The following is a 20,428-nucleotide window of genomic DNA, read 5'->3' on the forward strand; positions in this document are numbered from 1 at the left end:
TACATATAGGTATATTATCTTCGTTAATGCTCTGATACACTTACAGAGCCGTGTGGTGGACCTTGTGGGGTCAATTCACACTGTGACATGCCCTCACAGAGATGTGTTTGTGACAAAAACTTCATTCTATGGGACGGAGTGTGCGGACGTAAGTATCTAAAATATAGACGATTCACCATGCAATATTCCATTTTTCCATGACTTGTAGATAATTCTGGCTCAAAATGCTAATTCATTTGTCATCGCCATTATTTGATTACGCATACTTCCTACTTGGTTTGATTCATTAGAACTTTGAAATCGACATGCTATTTTGTGTTAACGATTATTTTATGCATACCAGCTAAATGCCTGGATACGTCTTTTATTTCAGTTCCATGCGATGGAAAATGCTGTGCATATTCATACTGCAGTCCACGAGATAACAAATGCCATTGTAACACAGGCTACATCGGAAATCCAACCGTGAAATGTTACAGTAAGAATGATTTTACTTGCGAACTGTATGTCATGCCCCGTTTCCTTCGCTAATGATATACCGTCATTTTTTGTTAACCCATGAAAACTTGTCTGTTTGAATCAATACGCAGATAGCTATAAATGTTTTGTTGCCAAAATATACCGATTATCTAAACGACACTAAAAGGTACAATGTACAATAAAATTATTATGATTATTTAATCTGGTTTACAGAACCATGTAACAACGCCTGCCGGCTCAACGCCTTCTGTGGAAAGGACAACAAGTGTTATTGTAAGACAGGATACTATGGAAACGCGTACTCGGAATGTCATTGTAAGCATATTTGTTAGTACGTAACCATTAAACAATGAGACTTTATATATAAGACATCGGCCGGTATCTTTTAACATATCGCCAATAAACTCCAATGTCTGAGATGTAAGTTTGAAACCTATGATGAGCAGTTATCAGGTACTCATATTTGCTGGCTCGGTGGTTATTGTAAGGGTACTCAGATTTTACACAAATTTCTGACACTAACACCTATTTAAGAACATAATTTACCTAGACTTGTGTCATACCTGACAACAATAAACACGATATCTACTATTTTCACCAGTACCATGCCATGATAAGTGTCTGAAGAGCAAAAACACCAAATGTGATATTCCATCCCAGAAATGTGTCTGCCTTCCCGGTTACTACGGTGAACCATACAAAGGAGGATGTCACAGTAAGTACAATAATCTGAATAGGTTTATTGAAGGTGTAATGATCATGTAAACAATTCGCCGATAAATGCTCATCTGAAGGATGAAAGTGTTAAATTATATATTATGTGATGTAAAAAAAATACGAATTAGAGACAGGATCATATAATACAATGATCATAGTATTCTTATTCTTAGTAGTTTGATATAGTAATGCGATTTACTGAAATCTTTTTTCACATTATTTTCAGAGCCAAGCCTATTTATAATTTCCCAGTCGATCCATGCCGTCAATGAAAAGGACAGTCAAGTAGATATTACCGTCAAGCGAATTGGCTCTACTTTTGGATCCATTAAGGTGACATGGGCTGCCTTCGATGGCACTGCTGTACATGGACTTGATTACATCAACACTGGTGGTATTCTTTTCTTTGGTGATGGTGACAATGAAAAGGACATATCCATTCACATCATAAACGACGATGTAAGTATTAGACATCGGACATGAAAATAGAATCCAATGATACAAACCTTACATTTCACTTTCTAATTAATAAATGCAATTGTTGTATCTGGAACCTCACCCTATTTGGATATTTGCTCTTTACAGGTATTCGAACTTAAGGAAAAGTTCAGTGTGAAATTGACCAAGGTAACAGAGGGCGGAAGTATAGGACCTCAGCACGAAGCAACAGTCTTCATTGAGAATGATGATGGTAGGTTAACATCGTATTGTAATCTTAAATGATATATCAGGGGCCGCAAGTACCTAAGTACAGAGTAAAGTCTACATTGAGAGTAGGTCGATGACACTGTTAATTGTATAATAATTTGTTGTATTTTGTTCTTACAGAACGTTGTGAAGGCAAATGTGTGCATAATGCTTACTGTAACCATGATGACAATAAATGTTACTGCAACAAGGGACTGGTTGGGAATCCAATTGTGAAATGTGAACGTAAGTAAAGATAAAAAAAGACATTGACCAGGATCAAAATGCCGTATTAGGTTCGTTAGTAACAGTGGCAAAACGGAAATTTAGTAGGAAATATGTTTGATCTCGAACAGGAACGAGTCTTACAAGCTTTGTGTTTATTATATAGAGCTACTCAGTTAGGTTTAAGGTTGTTAAGCGAAATTCATCAGTCAGAATATATTACCGGACTCTCCCGCATGTGACGTAATAATTTGTATTACTCATAAAAGGCTTTGGAATCTCAATAATTTGTAGAAGACGTAAACTTATTATCAAGTATTACATTCAATGTATTTTGTTGTTCTTTTTGGTTAACTAGTCATAATTTCTGGTTTTAAAGTTCCATGTGGCGGACATTGTGGAGCCTACGCACACTCTCACTGTAATTACAAGACAAACAAATGTGAATGTGATGACAAGTACAGTGGCGACCCCTACCACGGAGGATGTGTATGTACGAGTGGTGGACACGGAGGAAGTTATGGAGGCACCGGAGGAACTGGTGGATATGAAACTGTTAACAACGGATACTAACCTGTAGAAAACCTTGTTGTGTGTATTTTGTCTTGTAGAAATGAATTATCAATAAACTGTAGTATGTTGCATTATAATGTAGTCTGTGTTCTATTTTGACTTGGATAAATGTACATCTTGGCGTTAGTAAAATAACTATACTTATAATTTTTGTAAGTAGGCTGTGTAATCTTAAATAAGACAGAAAAAGCGTTCCTACCCTAATCCAATACATTGAACATCAAAATTAAAGGACTTGTTATATGTAATTGGTCATGAATCGCGAAGACTGGTTCTTGGAATTAGAAGAACAAAACTATTTTTGGATGTATTGGAAGCAATTGGCGCTGTACCATGTCAAAGATTAATTTGGCTATTAACTAGTTTGTGGCTGAATCTGAGCAATGAATCTAACACAGTATCGTTCTCATCCTTTGGTTTTTAGTTGAATATTTTCTGGGAAAGACCCTGGTTTTTGTGTGATTGAAAACGGTGTTACAGAAATTAGAAATGAATCCTGGTGAGGACAGGTATAAGCTGAAGGTATTTCATGACCTTCCAGTAAATAACTAATGTCTTGTCAGTCCGTCCGCTAAGTTCACTAAGTAAAGCTGTTGTGAAAAATCCAATCGAAAACACAGAAAAAATCATTTGTTTTCCTGTCCATGCAGTCCCTAGTCCAAGGAGCCATCGAAGTGTTTTTTCAAACTTGTCCAATGGACATTGACAATATGTGGTTGAATAAAAACGCATTAAATGTGCAAATTATGTGCTTTAATAGGATAGGAGTCAAAGAAGTAATATCAACAGGACTTTCCAGATGACACGGGATCCCATCAAACATAAGTCTGTAGGATACGAATTACTTCAAATGGTGAATATGGGACAAAGAAGTGATTCTAACCGTTTGGACAAAAATAATTGTCAAATGTTCGATGCGATCTGCACTTTTATCAAGACACACAAAACGAATACGATTACATAATATGATACGAACAGTAATATTGGACAATGAAAATAGGCAATCATTTAGCAGCACAATGGAGCTCAATTAACCCTTCGGCAAGTGACAGCCGAAGGCCTGATCTACCAGCATATGTGGCCATGATGTTAGCAGAACACTACGGTGTAAGCGGTGAGAAATAGGATGTTAATTAACGAACGCATTCTCAATACCACGCCAATGTTTATCGCTTTATGTTTCATTACTTGTTTATTGTTTTTACTGTTCAATAACATTAACCCAGACGAAATAAATAGCTCCTAGTGTATCTAGTTCTTTACAACTTAGATTTTGTTAATATTCATTGTCTAAGAGGGGTTAAAGATTACAATCGATTTTGTTTTATAGAACCTAGTAAAACACTGTGTATATACAAAACACAAATATACTAACCCTGTGAATAACGTATAATACTTCATAAATTATGTCAATCGCTGAATGGCCTTGTATGCGTATTATACACTCGTACTACTTTAGGCATGGTACACACATGATCGCCGCATATGTTTCAATAAAAATAAAACAAAGCAATTGTCAGTTTACCAACGCCAACTAATAGTTGTTATGTAGATGAACGAATAGAATAGTTCATGTCGCCATGTTTATTTATAACCATTACAAATGTAATACGGAAAATCCTCCAGTATTTCAAGTGGGAAATTAATTCTACCCCGGCGAAGCATGTGCGCATTATAAACACTTCTAAGGCTTATTACTAGACGGTATAATCTACCTTGACGGAGGTAAATCAGTATTGACTGTAGCACATATGACAGATATCCATTCTGGAAAGCAGGAGATTTCATTTTGAAATTGACAGACAACATTTCGGGAATTGTATCACAAATTTCACAGACTTCACATTCAGACAGACGTCAGTAAAAATGCCACCAAAGAAGCAAGCGCTGACGAAAACAGCAGCCAAGCCAGCTGCGAAAGGCGCTTCTGGAGGGGCCAAAGGGGCTGGAACAGCCAAAGGAGCAGGAGCCACGAAAGCGAAACCAGCAGCAGGTAGGGAAAAATACGAGAAAAATGCAATTCATGAGATTGATTCTACAGTGAATTCATGTGGTTCTTAGTGTATATTTACATATATATCTCATAAAAGTTATCCCATTTTACTCATTTCCATCGTCACTTTTGATATGTGTGTTGGTCTATATTCATACATCTAATTAGAAAAAAAACCATTATATGTACTGTTTAAACATGAACAGTATAATAACATATAATTGTGAACACGAATTCCTCGATAACATGTTGCTGTAGCCATTCGAAACTCGTGTTTTTAAATGAAAAACGCCAAGAATTAATGTAAATGGAATACATATGTACAAGTAATTCTGAGATTGTATCACTACTTTTCCGTTATATCTATCCTCGATACTTGGACAAAACCCATGAAGTCATACACTTGATTATAAACATTTACCTCTTCTCAATGTACACATTATAACCAATTTCGGATGTTATATCATTATGCTTAGTGAATAAGGTTTTTAGTTTTATGTTTTGTCTGTTAATCAGTTTTAACGCTTGCATGAGAGCTAGACCTACGTGCCAGGTGGCACTTGCTATTAGTCGTTACATTCGGAACTCCAGACTGTATCTAAAGTCTTAACCTGCTGCATATTCTATATGAATATTATGTTACACTGGTGTGGGCTACATTACATGTGTAGAGTAAATCGATTAATCTGATCTTTAACTAGTCGGAGTAACTGAGTGCACCTTTAAAGCCAGTAAATAAAAGACGACAAATAGTGGTACACATTATCTGTAACCATTTTTATATTAGACTGATACTAGTATCTGTAACCATTTTTATATTAGACTGATACTAGTATCTGCCATCAAGAAATAAATCAACTACAAATCCAGTATTAGCATTAGATAAGTAGATGTGTTTCCTGATGTTGATAAGGTAGCAAAGCTACTTCATGATATTAAAGAGTGTTGTTTGCTGTCAACTCTTTTATAATACAACTTAATTGAATTGGCTAAAGTACTAGTATATATACATATTGTATTGACTGTCCTTTAAGTTATATAGTTCTACTGTGACACTCTATGTGATTATTGTGTGGTTGTATATGAAAACTGGTTTAAAATTGAGAAATTCAGATATTATATACTTTCAATATCATATTCCGGATGATATAGAAGATATGTTAGAATTGATTTAAAGTCTAGACAAGGTCGTAAGTTATATGAATCATGTAAATTTATGGAAGAAATTGATCTGACTAAAAATGACAGCTACTTGTCAAATACATGTCTTATTTACAGAGCCACCGAAAGGCCCGCCCTTACCAGAGGAAACCTTAGGTGCAAAACAGATTTTACCGCTACTCACAAAGGACCCCGAGGGAAAATTAAAAAGTTCTAAAAGGTGATATTCACACTCCCAAACAGCATGGCTCTTTACCACAAATGTATTAGGTATTTCGGACTTACAAAACGATCGATGATAGTTTGAGGATTTGCTAACACGTTCATACAAATATATGTATGCTCGAAAATATCCAAGCATAACGAAAACCGACCATGAAACATAATACAAATCAAAACTCCATGGAACCAAGGTATATACAAAACACTCATGAAAATGGGTTGAAATACTTGAAAATGTATTGCACACGGATTTATACAAATATGCAATGTAAAAATAAATACGAAGACACTGACAGATTGTAGGGTATCAAACTATTCATTTCAATTTTATATTATGCTAGTTTACTAGTATCATATTTTCTACCACAATAGGCGGTGGTATTCAACTCTAACGGTATCAAATAAACAGTGCAGCTGTTGATTAACAATTTGTTTATACCACACGTGGTATAAACTCTGTACGCATTTGGATTGGCTGACACGGTGAACTTTGACCGAATTTCTTTTTCTTGGTGTCACGTCATCATTTGTCAACGTCATCAATAACCGAATGACGTCATACTATAAGTTGTGATCGCTGGTTGACGTCCAAACCGGTGTGGGAAAGCGTATGCGTCGTGGTCGCTGTGTCAAAATACGTGACGTTTTCATAAATGTTAAATAGACCTTATGTACTAATAATACATCTTGACGAACAAGAATTTCACTGAGGAGTTTCATAGATTTATCGTGTATGAAACGAACTTGATCTTGATGGTAATGGCTTGATGATTATTTGGCGAGAAATAGACGATGCCGTGTCGTGCGAATGATTTTACTTTTGTACATGTAGTCCGACATTGAGTTTTATTTTCTGGAAATAACTATGAAGATTTGAACTCAATAAGACGTCAAGTGAGTATTATTTAACCCTAAAGATGTTCCCAAATAAAAGAATTTGATATCGATGGATTCTTTATCAAACGATGACTTTTGAATACTAATTAGGGTCTTTTTGCTGAGGAAAATATTACTACACCTTACTTTCATATTTGGGTAAATACACGTTAACGTATCACCGCCGTATTTCTATCGGCTAAAAACGAATATGATTGTGGTGGAAACAGGTCACACTACTCGTGGTTGTAGAATATTGAATTTATTCCACACTCGTAAGTTATTTTTTAAAAGTTACAAAAGTAATTTTAAATATTCAACAACCAAAAGCAATACTAGTATACTAGTATAATAGTATATCTAGTTTGTGAGACTTGGAAACAATACTAGTAGAATAGTATAATATTATATCTAGTTTGTGAGAATTGGAAACACTCTTTGACCACCGTGCTACCGTAATTATAGCAGACGGAATATTTAAACGGGTGATTGAAATCAAAACATGAGATGAATCATAAATGCCATAAATGTGGCAATACAGTGACTGAACAGACGCAAAATCAATTAACCTATATAAACGATAATCAATCAAAGTAAGCGACAGATGACATCCACTTGGAATTTCATCGCTCCTCTACCAACATGTGTTCTTTTCTCAGCAGAGTATGTACCATTGTACCATTGTTAAATATTTCATATGTAGATATAAACTCAACCGAGTATGACATTTCAGCAATTTAGCACACACACAAAAAAAATTAAAAAACCCCACAAATACAAAGTATTAAAATAAAGTTATAAAAATGTTGGAAGTTACAGAGAATCCCATAAGTTTACATTAGCCTGATATGTTATAACAATTTTTGTTTGTAGATGGCCTTACATCGTTGACACCAATGGACTCATCCCTAGGCTTCTCCAATACAGCGATGTGAACCTGCTTGAAGTCACATCCAAGGACCAAATGGAACCCGATAGGATCCGAAAGGCATTGATGGGATCTCTCAGGTAAAAAAATGTACTACTGATGTGTTTCAAGCAAGCAATTTTAAATTCGCCATTAATAAGAGTAAATTAGCAAGGAAGCTTAGAAAATTTATATTTCAATTCCTAATCATGGGACAGACGTACATGTTACACGAATCGTTAATTAATATTGATACATGTTACATGTGTGTACATATACAATATGATAGATTATCAACATATACTTAAATTCCATCCAAATGACACTTATAACAATTGTATCCCAAGGAATACTAGGAAAAGAGAGATGAATATTCCCACTCAAACGACATTACTTGCTGTTTATATTCCTGGTGATGCGACTTATAACATAAAAAATGCTAACACACATGGTTAACACACGATGTAGCATATACATTTCAAAGGCGTTATTCTCGAATATTGTAATACTAATAATTTCTCAACATTAGACTCATTTTGATTTTTATTTGATAAAGAATGTGTGCACTAAATACATTTATAAAACCATGATTTTACAGGCATGGAAAACCTATTGTCTTTGATATGGGCGACATGGATTTGTTTTCTGCCATAAACCAGTTCCTAGATGGTATTCAATCTGGTCTAACCACTTTGGTGCTTACAAAGAAAGTGCTGGAAGAAGATTGGTACGTCTGAAATATGTACAATTATAATACATGGATAGTTCGCCTTGTCAGTCTAAAATACAAATGTAGGAAAAGATGTTCTCGAAATATACGATGAATTATCATGCCAATTAACATTGTTCTGTCGTATTTCTTTAACATTCAGAATCTCGCCATATTGTTTTGTAGAATCAAATGATATAATTTTGGCATAAATAAGTCTAATATTTTTTGAGAACTTCGAGTTTCCAGAGACCTCATTGATATTGGTTTCATACATTTTGTAATGATGTCGTTTATTTCAAGTCTTTCAAAGGCATTACTGTTCTGTATTAATCAGTGAAACAGCTTATCATTCTGACCTCACATTCGACTACTTATCTTTTGTATCGAAACAGTAATATTTTCAGTCATTACGTTTATTTCCAGCATCGAGAAGCTTATTAAGCCAAATGATGATTCGGAATACAGCAACCCAATGTTTTACCAAACAGAAGGATTCAGCTTTTCGGTAATAACATCAAAAGAGGAGGTTTCGGACGACGTCAAATCAAAGATGCTCGTAGTCAGGGTAGAATGAGTAGCGTTATTAAAATGGATCATGTACGCATGTGTAACGGAAGCGGAAATTAATAACCAAATAGGCGACTGGTTATAAAGTATACTGCTAAACGCTTCTGATTTATTATATGCACTTTGTATTTTTGGCTGGAATCGACTGGGTTCAGATATAACAGAATCTTATGTTTTTTATTGATGACAACTAGTGTACATATTTTATTATAGTATGTTATTATGTTATTATGACATGTAACTTCACAATAAAAATGTGATAAGATAATCGTGTTTCAACATTTTATTTCATACCTGGATATAAAAAATAACAGCTGATGCATACCGAATATATGTTCTATCGGGGAAAATATCCATTAATGTTTAATTAGTTGTAGTTCGTTTATATACATGTAGTTGTGCTCCATTTCTTAGTTAAACAACATCATGAATACATAAGTTTATGTCGTAATAAATATGTGTGAATTCTTTGGTTAAATTCGTCTTAAAGTAAGTTTGTCTCGTAATGGTTCCATAAGAAATAAAAAAAAAAGTCTTAAAATACTCGATAAGTAGTAACCATAAGTAGTAGATATGCATCTACAACATATAGACTTAATTGTTTCTATTGATATCACTTTAGTATGAGTTTCGAGTTGACGTCATTTCGTAAGATTCCATGCTCTTGGCTAGTAAGAACATTGGTTCTTTCCAACTAACGAGCAAAATAGCATTAGTTTAAACAATGGATAAAACCTTAAAATGCTCGACCTCTGACAAATATTGTTTTTTTCTCTATCAAAACAAGAAGCAGACGAAATTGTATTTCATTTAGTTACAAAAGTTACTTACTTCACACCATTACCACCATTGAAAAGTTTGAGCTTCAAATTTTACTTCAGGATAAGAGCATTAAAAATTTATTAATTGCGTCCCGAAAAAAATCCGTGGAACTATTTCCTATATTGAATGAAGTGCTGATTGTGCATGCACCTAAAGCAAAATAAAATATTTTATGTATATTTTTTTTGCTAATTAGACATGTATATAGATTTATATAAACGATTAATCACCAAGTATTGTTCAAATGAGTAGCGTCATTTCTGCTCTGTCGGCGGTGGAGCATCTTTAATCTTGTGGGTTATATGTTTTTAACTTTGCGTTTTTTTTTTTAATTTGCCATGAAGATAAACAATATAAACATACATTGTATAAATCACTACATACCAAATGCTCGCCTTGTAATTACCTAATGCTGATGAATGTGACTATATGTCTCAATTACAGTTGAACCCCATCATTAACTCGAACATTTATAACTCGAATAACCTTTCAATTTCATGTGTTCTGCTTATTCAAGTAAACCTAACTCGAATACTCGAATAACTGTTGGTGTTTCGTGGCTCGAATTATCGATTAAATATGGTGCAAACATCTGTACAGCAGATCAAGGGAAGAATAGCTTCTGTACAGCCAGAGGAAGGTATGTTGTACATAAGTAGTACCTCACACAGTTTAACAAATGAATATCAACTGGCCACTTATTTTGGTGAAGTTGAGTTGTAATCAGAGCTCGAAATAAAAAAAAAGTATGACTCACCTATTCGCGAATTGGTTATATTTATAAATATCTTCTTCTTTGACTTTATTCCTCCATAAGTGAAGAGTTTATACAAAACTTTAAGACAAAGAATTACAAAAAAGATATGGGAGTGATCACAAAACTAACACATATTGAACTTCTTAAATCAGGACATTATAGAAAATTGAAAGGAATAAAAAATATAATAAAAATGAAAAAAAATATCAAATACATCAACAAGGAAAAATGATTTAATACAGTTTTGATATCTTCAAAGTAAGGATGACAAAAATGTAAAAATGTATACATATTTACTAAAACGCGAATTCAGCAGCTTTCATAGATACTATTTGCAAAAAACAGAATACCCATCATCCGGTAAAAGTTCCTGTATATAATCAGGAATGTACCATGAATAGTACACAAATAATTCCGTGCCTATCTAATTTGTATAATTTTACGTATATAACTCATCTGGGTAATTGTTGACAATGATTTTGTGAAGAAAATTCATCTCGCAGATCAACTAGAATCATGGATGTTTACAAATCCATTTAGCAATGGGCTCACAATTTTACAAGAAGAGAAGAACTGGACAGATATTTTGGTGAGGTTGTAATCAGAGCTTAAATTGAAAAAGTACGACTCATCTACGATTCGCAATTTGGTTATATTTGTACAAATATTACATTAGTTTGATGATTGGTTGTCATATTAAGGTTGATCTCATCACCACTGCGATGTGTAACGTATAAGAGTTTTGGGTGACTGTCAGTATACTTGTGTTGTGCCTTATGATATTAATACTGCTCGCTGACAAAGACACCGCACGACTCATCCCACCCGCTCACTTTATTCTGACATCAGGTGAAACAGTTGTGCTATATGATAATGGTGAGTGCTAAGCAGAAGCCGAAACTACATCTCTTATAAAGTACATATATGTTGATATGTGGCTCGACAAGGGACAGAACTCCAAGTCTTCCTCACAAGGGCGATCGCATCAAGGTCGAAAGTTCTAGTGTCATGATGACTGAGACGCTGTCCTGGGTGACGATGGGAGGGAGAATGTCCAATAGAAATAAAATACCAAAAGGAAAGGCAACAATAACCTCAACTCAACTTGCTAATTTATTTTTTTTTGTTTGTAAAGGAATACTAAGAGTTATTTTAAGATGTGGTTTTGTTATATCAGGTAACCATGTGATAAGGTCCATTGTATATGTGATACTTCCACACTGTGCGCAATTTGTTTTCAAAATTAAAATATGTGGAAATAGTGTCTGTGAGATATCAATGCGGCCACAGGCGCTAGGGTCACTTATTTTCGATATTGTTAAGTTGTTATGGTAACAAAATAGGGCTCTGGTTGAATTCCTGTTTTTGATAATGTCAATTCAAGGTGATGAAAATTGATACGTAAGATCTATGGGTTATGCCGAATAGAAATTAAATGCTGTAGCGGTGATTACAACAAAATTAGGATATTTGAATTTTTTTTCTTTGAATTTCATTTTGGGTAAACCATAGTAGCAAATACTATAATATATCATGGACACCCCGGGTCTCCTTGCCAAATACCCGGGTTTAATATTTAAAAAAAATGAAGAAAACAAAGCATTATATGCTCTATTAAACAGATACAAGATAAAGAGTACATAAAAGGTGTCGCACCTGGAAACTTAAATACGCAATTTCCATCAGATAACTACGATGGCCCGTTTGAGCCTGTCAAATTACAACTGCCTGATTAAATAAGTTGTACATTTATAAATTGACAAAGTGTACATGACCATTTACTCTTAAGTAGTTGTACATTTATAAATTGACAAAGTGTACATGACCATTTACGGTGGGCAGGGCAAGGTATCGGCGTGAGTTATTGAGAGACTGGTGAATAGGGAATGTTAGATTCCAGTCTTGACCTTTGGTTCAGCTTTCATTAATATTGCAGCGATAACGTGACAAACAATTAAGCGCAGACCACGTCCCCTCGTTGTTTTCCGTATTACAGACAATTTCAGGGAATTTCGAACTGATGATAGCCTGCGTTTTATTGTTTGTCACGTTATCGCTGCAATATGAATCAAGGCTGAACCAAAGGTCAAGACTGGAATCTAAAATCCCCATTCACCAGTCTCTCAATAACTCACGCCGATACCTTGCCCTGCCCATCGTAAATGGTCATGTACACTTTGTCAATTTATAAATGTACAACTTCTAAAGAGTAAATGGTCATGTACACTTTGTCAATTTATAAATGTACAACTTATTCAATAACATAGTTGTAATTTGACAGGCTCAAACGGGCCATCGTAGATAACAGTATGATAGTTTATAGCACACTGTAAAATACTTACAATACTTGCATTGATTCATCGATACGTAGATCCCTTTCAAGTGAATAAAAATGGTAGTAAAAAACAACACAAAAAAACAACAACAACACCAGGGTAGTAACAGGCACTGAATCACATACATATATCCATATTTCGTATTAATTATTTCCCTTGATTACATACTCTTGATTTTTTGTAGTCTCCATTGAAATCACGTGGATTTCCCCTGGTAAACTCTGGTTTCACGTATATGTGAAAGGCGTCACACTATTCACAGACAAGCATATGGAATAATAAAGTTTATATGTACATGTATTATGTTTTGGATATCAACTGCAGTAAAATTCGTATCGGAAAGCCGTAAGGTATACATTTGATCGTACATGTACGTCTCAAAATAGATACGTTTTAAAATAGCCCACACTACACTTGTCCTGTACGGTGTTTACTCACTCGGCGTCCTTAGTAACGGGTAAACACTCTCCGTCAGTCACTGTAATGTTTGGTCAGTTTAAATCAGGAAATACCCTTGTCAATTCCCCGATTATATTTCAATGTCGTCACACAAATTGCTCAACACCATTTTATTATAAGAAAATTGGAGACCTCTTTATTATTCTATCGACTCAACACTGATATGACAATACATGTAGCTTTACTATGCCCGGTTAAAAAATGCTATGTACACACGTGTATACGGGAATATTGATTAAAGGTCTGGTCAAAAATGGGAACGGAGTCCCGTATGAGGTCAATATGGGAATACCATGAAATAACCAACAGGTGTCATTATATTGTGAGTGAGATTAACCTGGCTGGGAAAACCTCGATCCGGGGGCTACTGTAGATATATAAGTACGTACATGAACGACACCCTCAGAAAGCCACACACAGTTCGTAAAACACAAGACAGAGAAAATGCCACCAAAGAAAACAACAACGACGAAAATGGCGGCCAAGCCTACCACTAAAGTTGCTGCTACTGGAGGGGCCAAAGGTGCAGGGGCTGCAAAAGGTGCAGGGGCCGCAAGGGGCGCCGGGACTGTGAAAGGGGGCGGAGCAGCGAAGGGCGACAATGCACCGAAGGTACCACCCGCGAGCAAACCTGTCGAAGGTAGGGTATAAAACATAGCGAACACATATATGAATAGAGATATAATTAAAATTTTGCACTAAAATTAAATCGTCTATAAATAGTGATTTTCAATTCGGTACATTTTTTATTTATATAAGACTAAAACCTATCCTATCAAAAACCTCTGTACAAATTAATACCAGTGCTTAGAATTAGGTCCCAAGTGGTTAATTTGAACACGACTGTGCTGTTCCTCTGTACCAAGGTCACTGGCTACAAAGATCATTTTTGTCACTTTTGTGGTCGTTATATACAGGTTTGACTATCCAGGAAAAATCTACATTAGCGACCACCTATGTAAATAGACCATCTGGTTAATAAAGCCACCTTCTATGGTCCCAAATTACCAAATCAATACAACTTGTGTATAACGACCAACTGGCAATAAAGTGCATTGTCTTTCTGTCCCTTGGGTGGTGTTTACATGTATACATGTATGTTATGCATTTGTCTATCAACCCACTAGTACTCACAAGTTGCTTACTTGTACATATATTGAATAATTCCAAGATATTCCTGAAAAGGCAATTAAGTTTATTCTCCGTCGCGAACAATTCCAAGTCTTCTATAAGTACAACGTATGAGGTCTCCATGTAGTACATACAGGCATACCACATGTCTGTAATTACTTTCGTTAAATATCTTGATAACTTAACAGCTACTAAAACCAATATAAAGCTAGACTTACATGTGTACACAAAGTCTGTACATGTATGTAAGAGTGGGGATGAAAGCAAAAGCTCGGGTGTATGATTCTATTTGTATTTATAATATATAGGTTATCCATTCCTCGCAGTGATTTAAACGTGAACAATTTCATAACATTAAAATGAACAATCGAAATAAGCGACAACCCTACGGAAAGGAATCATAGTTTGTCCAAAAACAAATTCCTGTACCATTGGCTATGAGTTTGTGTCCGATCTATGATGTTTAGGTTGCAATTGAAGCCAACTGTTTCAGTAGGTTTTGATATCATACACGGGGTCCGGTTAAAGTCATATATAGTCCATGGATGCATTTCTTGAAATTTATATATATATATAAATAAATGTTTGCATTTATAGGTTTACCTAGTGATCTATGGATACAGCAAATCCACATGTAGTTAAACGGTGACTAATTCTTAGATCTACGTATACGTATGTAGTTATTTAGTCAATGTATTTCACAACCATGATCATAGACCATTTTATATGTTTTTGGGGGTTTTATATAACAAAAAGATAAACTTCATACTCTATATGCTGAATACGTGATCTATGGACACTCTGATGGGTCCAAATATAATAAACAACTCCATGTGTATTTCATAGTGTACGTTATAATCAGCGCATGTCACAAAATAATGCACCAGCTACCATTGACTTTATTGCCATCAACTGATCTCCACATTATTTTTGTATGGATACGTAACTTGCTGCACTATGATTTTTCTTCAGAACCACCAAAACCTGTGCGGTTGCCGGAAATAGAAATGTCCATAAAGTCTATTCCAGACTTTTTACTGTCAGATAAAGATGAAATTATCAAGAAATCGCCAAGGTAATAAATACACAGTTTATTTTTTTTATGTACAAGTTACATCATTCCTCTAGTTTGAGTGAAACCATTAACTAATGCTTTTCATTATTTTGCGTGTTAAAATGTATAACCATATATTCATTCTCGGCCTCATAGTATAGTCTCACAGATTGAAGCACAAGAGGGAAATTTTATATTGGAAAGTTGTTTATCATTAGAAAAGCATTTGTATTTTTACTGAATTTCATAAATAAAACATACACACACAAACACGGTAGAACAAATCAGCTATCTTCATTTTTCGTTATTGTACTTCAGATGGCCTTACATTGTGAATCCCTCGGGAGTTCTCAGTACGTTTATAAAATACCGGAACGTCAACGTTCTCCGAGTAATGGATCAACATGAGATGGAAGCAGAGATGATTCGGAAGGCATTACTGGGGGCGCTCAGGTATTGAACAGTTGAACTCTTAAACAATGTTCTGAGATTATGTATCCCGTATAAATTAACTTAATTTCTATAACTTAAACAAACAGATAAAAGCGCTCCATTTTAATCTAAACAATACTCATGGCAGCGAATATTTTACAGTCAAAATTAAATAAGTATTTCCAAAAAAATTGTTGGGAGTATCTACCGGTAGGTTAATATGTCAAAATATCGACCCACATTAGAGAAAACAAAAAAGTTGATGAACATTTTTTGAGATTCGATTGAGCCAGTAATGAACGATATAAAGTGGATTCATTTTGTCTGTAATATATATTTTGATTTTTAAACAAGTCTTTACTTTTCAGGTATGGTAAACCTTTCGTCATTGACTTGGAGGATAGCGGCGATTTGTTCAAAGCAATGATCACATTCCTGAATAACATTCTACCCGACCTGAGCGAATTGCTCTTCACAAAGAAAGTAATGGAAGAGGAAAAGTGAGTAAAGAACATTGTTTTAAATCAAACTCGAGACACTATTATCAGTATTTAGCACATGCTAATAGATATACATGATATCCCTACTTCGTTTGACGTTATCTTTATTGTGTGAATCTATAAGACATACATTAAATATAAATTTGTCAATGAAGGATTTCCTTTATTTTGAACATCTCTTTTTTTATTCACAGTATCGATAAACTGATCAGGAAAAATGATGACGAAGATTACCAGCGATCGATCGCTTTCCAAACAGACAGTTTTTCCTTCGCGGTTCTCACAAAAAAGATCGAAGTTTCTGATGACGTAAAAGAGAAGATGTTTGTTGTCAGAGCAGAATAAAAGACACCACGTGACAGACTAACTTATTTTCATTTCAGAATAATTTATTGTCAAATGTTAAAGACAGTCGGAATTGGGCAACATTTAGCGGTGCTATATGGACATTTGATTTAAAGAGGACACTGCAGGGTTATTATGTTTCTGTTACATAACTATCATACAATGTACAACACTTCCCACTAACCATACGGAGGGGAAGGCTATTCCTATAAATGTTAAATAAATCACTTCGTTAATTTTTTTGAATATGTACAATATATATTTATTTATTATTCAAATGTTTAATAAAATTATAATCGAACCTACAGTCTTCAAATCATTAATGGGTACCGATTGCATCATTCTTTACGGCAGTATACAAATACTGTAAATACATGTATATGAAATACATGTATAACATTTAAAAGCATTTATTTAAGGATTTTCAACCAAAAGCTTTAGTTACAGAAAAGGTAATATCTTAACCATAACATATATTGCATTGCAATTCTACGTTTCCCCCCCCCCCCCCCCGTTTTTTTTTTAAATGTGCAGACACCGTATTTAAAATAGAGGAAACCAAAACTAGAGTTAATACAATAATGTATTAATTAGCTCCAATACAACCAACTGATCCTTACATTGACAAGAAAATTCGTGGAATTTCCATCCCCCGCTTTCAGGACATATTGTAGGTAAACATTAATATATTATTGAGGTTTGATTTAACCTTGGTTGAAACATGAAAAAATAAGCTGAAGTCTTAATCGGAAGTAAGATGTTTTAGAACTTAGCTAAGCCCTTAAGGCATTTTAACTTTGTTACCAAGTTTTAACAATATTAGTTTTCACATTTGTTAACTATTACACAGAAACTGCAGAACAATAACATTTGTAGTAAATTAAAGGGTCATAACTCTGATAAATAACATCCGCTGAAAGAGTTGATCTAACCTGGCCAGGCATTCAACCTTGTTACAAAGTTTTAAGAAAATCGGTTAATATTTATTACAGTTGTTGCACCGAAGCGGCAGAAACTGACGTTTTTTTTTTTAAATTTAAGCAAAGGGTCATAACTCCGCTAAATATGGTCCGTTGAAAGTCGCGATCGAACTTGGCCGAGTCCTCAAGGCATGTAACCTTGTTACTAAGTTTGGAGAAAATCAGTTTACATTTGTTACACTTATTGCACGGAAATGGCAGAAAATGATGTTTTTAGTAATTCAAAGGGCCATAACTCCGCTAAATAAGGTCCATCGACAATCGCGATCGAACTTTGCCGAGCCCTTAAGGCATTTAACCTTTGTCATCAAGTTTGAAGAAAATCGGTTTACATTTGTTACAGTTATTGCGGACGGACCGACGGACAAACCCAAATTAATAGTCCCCGTTTCGGAGAAAGCGGGGGATAAAAAGAGGAATATTTTTTCTCTGCTTTCCCACTCAAATATCGAATACGATTAGGGAAATTAACATAAATTTACTTAGAGGAAACGCACTTCAATTGTTAAATTTAATTAGTCACTGTCTGTCATGTTGTGCTCGAATTTGATCCAAAATGAATATGGAGAACGCAGGAACATGAAGAGCCTACAAAACCTTAATTTGAGAAATTCGAAGCTAGACCTCTAAAGTACTCTCTGTGAAAGTGACAAAATCCAAGATGGCTTCATATCATGATCAGCCTTATTCCTTTTCACGAGCAAAATGCTATTGGCAAATCATAAAGGGACAACGAGAAATCTGCATGTGAAATTTCAGATTCCTTCAAGAAATATCAGTGACAAGCTCCTATTACAAATTTATCAAATTTCTAGAATGCTACCTTTCGGCCAACTTGTTACCGATAGTTCCAAAATTGCAACAGTTATCACCGGGGTCCAAGGGAACCAATGGTTGCATGCTATGCAGCTGCATGGCGGCCAATTTTGCTGGCCGATCGGTCCCAAAATGCAATATGTACAACTACATTTTGTAGGTTCCTAGGGAATATTGATCATATAGCGATATGTGTATATCTGTTTAAACCTCATAGTTATATGGTTTTGAGAAAATTTTGTTTAAAGGAAAATGTTATTCAAATGGCCTTGACTTATGACTTCAATATGTCCTCACCAGCTATTCATCTAAAAATATTCTAAATTTATTTAGACACTCTAGCCAAATGGCCATATCAGTTGACCATGGAATCAAACTCACTTACATCACAGATTCAGACAGGACTCAAAGTACTGCAAATACAACGCAGCAAATACAGAAAAAATTGAATGAAATGAAATTAATTTGATGAATTCAGTACTGCCATCAAGTCCTGTTGTATATGACATTCGATACACCAGTCTGGTTTTTGTGAACAAAAAAAAATCTTAATGATGAATATTAGACCAATCTAAAATAAAAAACAGGTGTCCCATTCCCCAGAAAACAGATACTGTACGTCCTGGAAAATCAAGCTTAGATGAAGGCTTTACATATTCTATCAGCAGTCTAATGTCTGGTGGTCGAGTTACCGACTTTGATATCTTGTATTATTATTTGTTACATCTTTTTAAAACTTGTAATTGACGAGGAATAGGAACTCTAGATTCTTGACTGAGGTGGGGATAATATGCAGTCCTTTTAGATCAGATATCTCACAACCCTTATAACATATAATCTGATGATTATGGTTTAAAACATAATATACTTAAGAGCGAAACCTGTCTAATCTGACCTGCTTTCCCTATCCTATCTGTTAACTGTTCGTATTCAACAATAGCAACAATAGTTACAAACAGTATCTGACTTTCCTACACCCTGAATAATCTGACCAAACACAACCCACGTGGTGTCGGATTAGACAGGTTTCATTGTATTCCAGTGCAATGCTATCATAGCAATCAGATATGGGTTTTTTTATCATATCTATAACATGCGTATGGTAGATTTTTTTAGGAAAAAACAGTTATGTTTAAATTGTAGTGAAAACTCACCTTGCTTGTATGTATTTGATGTAAAGTTAGACAATGCACCTTTTCCTTGTGCGAATAAATAGGTCACTTCAAACAGGCAAACAATCTGAATCACAGCACAGCTGCGTTACATCCATACATGTAAATGATGGCCGAGTAAGGAAAATATCACTATCCGACATGTTCAAAAAGACACTGTTGTACCTCCAAAGGTGTAGAAAACTAAAATGACTGTGCATGCATATCTCAACATTGTTAGTCCATTATTTGTCACAGGTGAGTGAACACCTGTGCAATTCCTGAAATGGGATGTCCCATTTCTCAAACAGGGTACGCAAGGTAGTGAGTAGTGGTATGATGGGTTTTAAGTAGGATAAATTTCATCCAAAACTGTTCCATTATTAGAGAGAAATGGATTGTTTACCATCGCCCTGCGGGCTCGGTACTATCCATTTCTCTCTAATAATGGACAGTGTTTTTCGGAACTTATCCATTACATACTGCCTTCCGCATGACAAAGACACCCGAGCAACGACACATTCC

General features: G+C 34.9%; 3 protein-coding genes across 3 annotated transcripts; all 3 read left to right on the forward strand.

The window, feature by feature from the left end:
• Positions 1-5: 5 nt before the first annotated feature.
• Positions 6-2,756, forward strand: LOC138316922 (scavenger receptor class F member 1-like). The gene is made up of 8 exons (XM_069258566.1): positions 6-148; positions 374-478; positions 694-795; positions 1,082-1,195; positions 1,424-1,656; positions 1,783-1,888; positions 2,026-2,130; positions 2,489-2,756. The coding sequence occupies exons 1-8, from the start codon at positions 88-90 to the stop codon at positions 2,680-2,682; spliced, it is 1,020 nt and encodes a 339-aa protein (XP_069114667.1). The 5' UTR covers positions 6-87; the 3' UTR covers positions 2,683-2,756.
• A 1,453-nt stretch (positions 2,757-4,209) lies between these two features.
• LOC138314895 (IQ motif and ankyrin repeat domain-containing protein 1-like) lies at positions 4,210-9,388 on the forward strand. The gene is made up of 5 exons (XM_069255509.1): positions 4,210-4,675; positions 5,954-6,056; positions 7,808-7,942; positions 8,440-8,568; positions 8,977-9,388. Exons 1-5 carry the CDS (start codon positions 4,549-4,551, stop codon positions 9,125-9,127), a joined length of 645 nt encoding a protein of 214 aa, XP_069111610.1. The 5' UTR covers positions 4,210-4,548; the 3' UTR covers positions 9,128-9,388.
• A 4,273-nt stretch (positions 9,389-13,661) lies between these two features.
• On the forward strand, positions 13,662-17,257 carry LOC138314896 (IQ motif and ankyrin repeat domain-containing protein 1-like). Its single transcript, XM_069255510.1, has 5 exons — positions 13,662-14,134; positions 15,598-15,700; positions 15,998-16,132; positions 16,480-16,611; positions 16,806-17,257. The coding sequence occupies exons 1-5, from the start codon at positions 13,939-13,941 to the stop codon at positions 16,954-16,956; spliced, it is 717 nt and encodes a 238-aa protein (XP_069111611.1). The 5' UTR covers positions 13,662-13,938; the 3' UTR covers positions 16,957-17,257.
• The last annotated feature ends 3,171 nt before the right edge of the window (positions 17,258-20,428 follow it).

Source organism: Argopecten irradians, chromosome 2 (assembly GCF_041381155.1).
Source record: "Argopecten irradians isolate NY chromosome 2, Ai_NY, whole genome shotgun sequence".
NCBI classification, from domain to species: Eukaryota; Metazoa; Mollusca; class Bivalvia; order Pectinida; family Pectinidae; genus Argopecten; species Argopecten irradians.